This window comes from Brassica oleracea, chromosome C4, assembly GCF_000695525.1.
Source record: "Brassica oleracea var. oleracea cultivar TO1000 chromosome C4, BOL, whole genome shotgun sequence".
NCBI lineage: Eukaryota > Viridiplantae > Streptophyta > Magnoliopsida > Brassicales > Brassicaceae > Brassica > Brassica oleracea.
The window spans coordinates 50975857-50979036 of NC_027751.1; the positions used below are offsets into that span (position 1 = coordinate 50975857).

Below are 3180 nucleotides of genomic sequence, written 5' to 3' on the forward strand. Positions count from 1 at the left end.
TATAATCTCTAAATCTATTAGATATGATGATCAACTACCTGCAACATATGCGATAATGATGAATAGCTCCACGAATAATGATTCCACGATGAAGCTCTCCCCGAAACACTTGAAACCACAGACGGTTCTGCATGTACGACATCCTCGATGGACAGGCTCTCACCACAACAGGCGACCACAACGAACGGCTCTGCTTACAGTACTCTGGAACCTCCGAAAGCTTCGCATCCTATAATCTGCAAGAAATTGCATAGTCTGGGATTTGAACCCCAGACCTGGGTGTAGAAGCCTTTAAACCTTAACCAATAGGCTAAGGTGCTTCCACCTTATATGTGATCTATAAATTGTTTTATAAAATCTTATAAATGTCTTAATAAAAGATTTATAAACCATTATATATAATCTATAAATAAATTGTCTTATAAAAACTATAAATTTCTTTATAAACTCTTGTGTTACAGCGCCATGGTTTCTTTCCATCTTCATCAATATGCTTCCATGGGAAAGTGGTCAGGTTCCAAACCTTGATCTTGCCAGATTTTTTATTGATCATTATGAAAGATTTTGTTTGTTTTAACAGTTCTCAGAGTGTGGGATGTGCTTCTGTTTGAAGGAAACCGTGTAATGCTTTTCAGAACAGCACTTGCATTGATGGAGTTTTATGGTACTCGGTTAAACCTCAGTCAGTGTCCATAAATGTGCTTTAAGTCTTATGTGACTTACTAAACATAACCAGTAAACACAGGTCCTACACTAATTACAACCAAGGACGCTGGAGATGCGATTACTCTGCTTCAATCAATGACTGGCTCAACGTTTGATAGCAGCCAGCTCGTCTTCACTGCTTGCATGGGTTACCAAGATGTAAACGAATGTAGGTTGCAGGAGTTAAGAAGCAAGCACAGGCCAGCTGTGATGGCTGCATTTGAGGAAAGATTAAAGGGGCTTCAAGCTTGGAGGGATTCGAAAGACCTCCTCGCAAGCAAATTATATAATTCTAAGCAAGATCCAAAATCAGTTTTGTTAAATTTCAGCAAAGCCTCGCTGTCTCGTTCTGAATCAGGATCCAGCAGTAACGCAGACGATGTCTTGATTTGTCTGACTGGGGATGGAGAGATTGATTATTTTCAAGACCTTCAAGGACAGGTAACTTTGTGTCATTCTTTATGTTTAACTTATAATTAATGATAACATTTCTCCCACCTTTTAATGTTTTTCACTTGAAAGAGTTTCAACAACTTCTCTAGGTTCTTCGGTTGAAGGGTGAACTCTGCAATTTGGTTGAGGAGAAACGATCTGCTTTACTAAGGTTAGTATATGACTTTGGAGATTCAAATCACGCCTGAACTTTTATATTTATCTCCTCATTATTCCTCTGATCACTTCATATGTAATGGTAGAGCTGAAGAGTTGGAAGTTGCTCTCATGGAGATGGTCAAACAAGACAATCGGCGTCACCTGAATGCTAAAGTATTCTCTCATTTTTTATTTATTTATTTATTTAAAAACTATGCTGTCATGAATAAGGACAATGCTTGCTCCTTGTATTTTTTGGTTTGGGGGGTAGATTGAGCAGTTAGAGCAAGGGGTGAGAGAGGTTCGAAAGCTTGTTTCTGATAAGAAGGATCGAGAAGCTGCTATGATACAGGTTTGCATTTCAGATTAATATGTGCTCTCTTCTAGCTAGCGCAAATTCAATGTATGATGCTGACCACTTGAGAGAATAATAATGAAGGTGTTGATTGGGATGGAGCAAGAACATAAGGTAACGGAAGATGCACGGAGAGCTGCTGAGCAGGATGCAGCAGCGCAGAGACATGCTGCCCAAGTGCTTCAGGTAAAATGGCTTTGACTAGTATTCCATTTTTGCTCAAGGCTGATAACCCAAAAACAATGGTGTTAGGACAAATATGAGGAAGCTGTTGCTGGGCTTGCTGAGATGGAGGAGAGGGCAGTAATGGCAGAGTCAATGTTGGAGGCGACTTTGCAGTATCATAAAGCACAACCTTCACCACGGTATGTTTTATCATATACCTACAAATATTAATTATATTTAATTTCTAAAAGAGTGGAATCCCAGACAAAACATTAAGAAATAATATATATATATGCAAATCGTCATTATCGATCCAATAATCAACTAAACATAAGCTCTTTATGCCTCTCTTACTGCTTTTATTTGTTGGAATAATATTTGGGGTTTCCTAGCTCTTGCCCTTGCAAAAGAACATATGTTATTTAGGTAGAGGCCCTTCATCTGGTTGCTGAATGAAATATTATCATCATATCACCGAGCGTCAATGATTGACATGGTGAATTTGTTAACTGTGCAAGCTTCATCTTCACTCCGAGTATCAAGAGAACTTCCGCTGGCTACGCAGTAACCTGGCCGTTTAGGTTGAGGTATAAATACTGCTTCACTTCCGAGCATCAAAACTACTGACGACATCATTGGTCTATCCTCTACATGTTCTTGAACACACAAGAGGCCAATTTGTAAGCATCTTAATATTTCACGTGGCCTGAACGTTGGTGATGAAGAATCTACGGCCGTGTCTAGTATCTCTAGACGTTGATTTTCATTCCATTGCTTCCACACCTGGTTCGTTCGGATCTTAATTTTCTTATTAATATGGGGTCAGAAAATGGAATAATGAAAATGGGCATTTAATTCCCGAAGTATTTGAAATCGGCAGTTTTAATACTCAAGTATTGCTTTCGCATATTTATTCCTCAACTAATAGTTGACTGCGCAAAATTGGGAACAAAATAGTCAACGGTTAACTGATGAACGAAAAATAACGGTTTCCGTCAACTTTTTAACGGTAGAATATTCTAATCATGATTTTGCGCAGTCAATAATTGGGGAATAAATATGCGCATATAATACTTGAATATTTAATTTTCCGATTGAAAATACTTGAGGAATTAAAAACTCATTTTTTTCTTTATATTTCGTATAAGATTGAAAGTCACTAAAATCAATCCCTTTAAAAAAACACATAAGTAAAAATATTTTCAAGTTAAATAAAATCATTATACGAGATATTTACCTTTAGAAATAGATTGTTGATTTTTTACAATGACATATAAAATAATACAAAATAATTACAGTTACATCGTATTGTTGATGTACTTCATGTTTAAATCACTTTAGATGATTTTTAAAATAATTCATAG

At 36.9% G+C, this 3180-nt stretch overlaps 2 protein-coding genes across 2 annotated transcripts in view; one reads left to right on the plus strand and one right to left on the minus strand.

Moving 5' to 3' along the window:
* The first annotated feature begins 455 nt into the window (after nucleotides 1-455).
* LOC106342555 lies at nucleotides 456-2083 on the plus strand. Its single transcript, XM_013781527.1, has 8 exons — nucleotides 456-509; nucleotides 581-664; nucleotides 737-1146; nucleotides 1248-1309; nucleotides 1401-1470; nucleotides 1568-1648; nucleotides 1736-1837; nucleotides 1904-2083. Exons 1-8 carry the CDS (start codon nucleotides 491-493, stop codon nucleotides 2045-2047), a joined length of 972 nt encoding a protein of 323 aa, XP_013636981.1. The 5' UTR covers nucleotides 456-490; the 3' UTR covers nucleotides 2048-2083.
* A 158-nt stretch (nucleotides 2084-2241) lies between these two features.
* LOC106342554 (receptor-like serine/threonine-protein kinase SD1-8) overlaps nucleotides 2242-3180 on the minus strand; it is a 4570-nt gene continuing 3631 nt past the window's right edge. Inside the window, exon 7 of the mRNA XM_013781526.1 lies at nucleotides 2242-2599. Coding sequence (XP_013636980.1) covers nucleotides 2288-2599 — 312 coding nt within the window. The 3' untranslated portion in view covers nucleotides 2242-2287. The remainder of the gene's footprint in view (nucleotides 2600-3180) is intronic.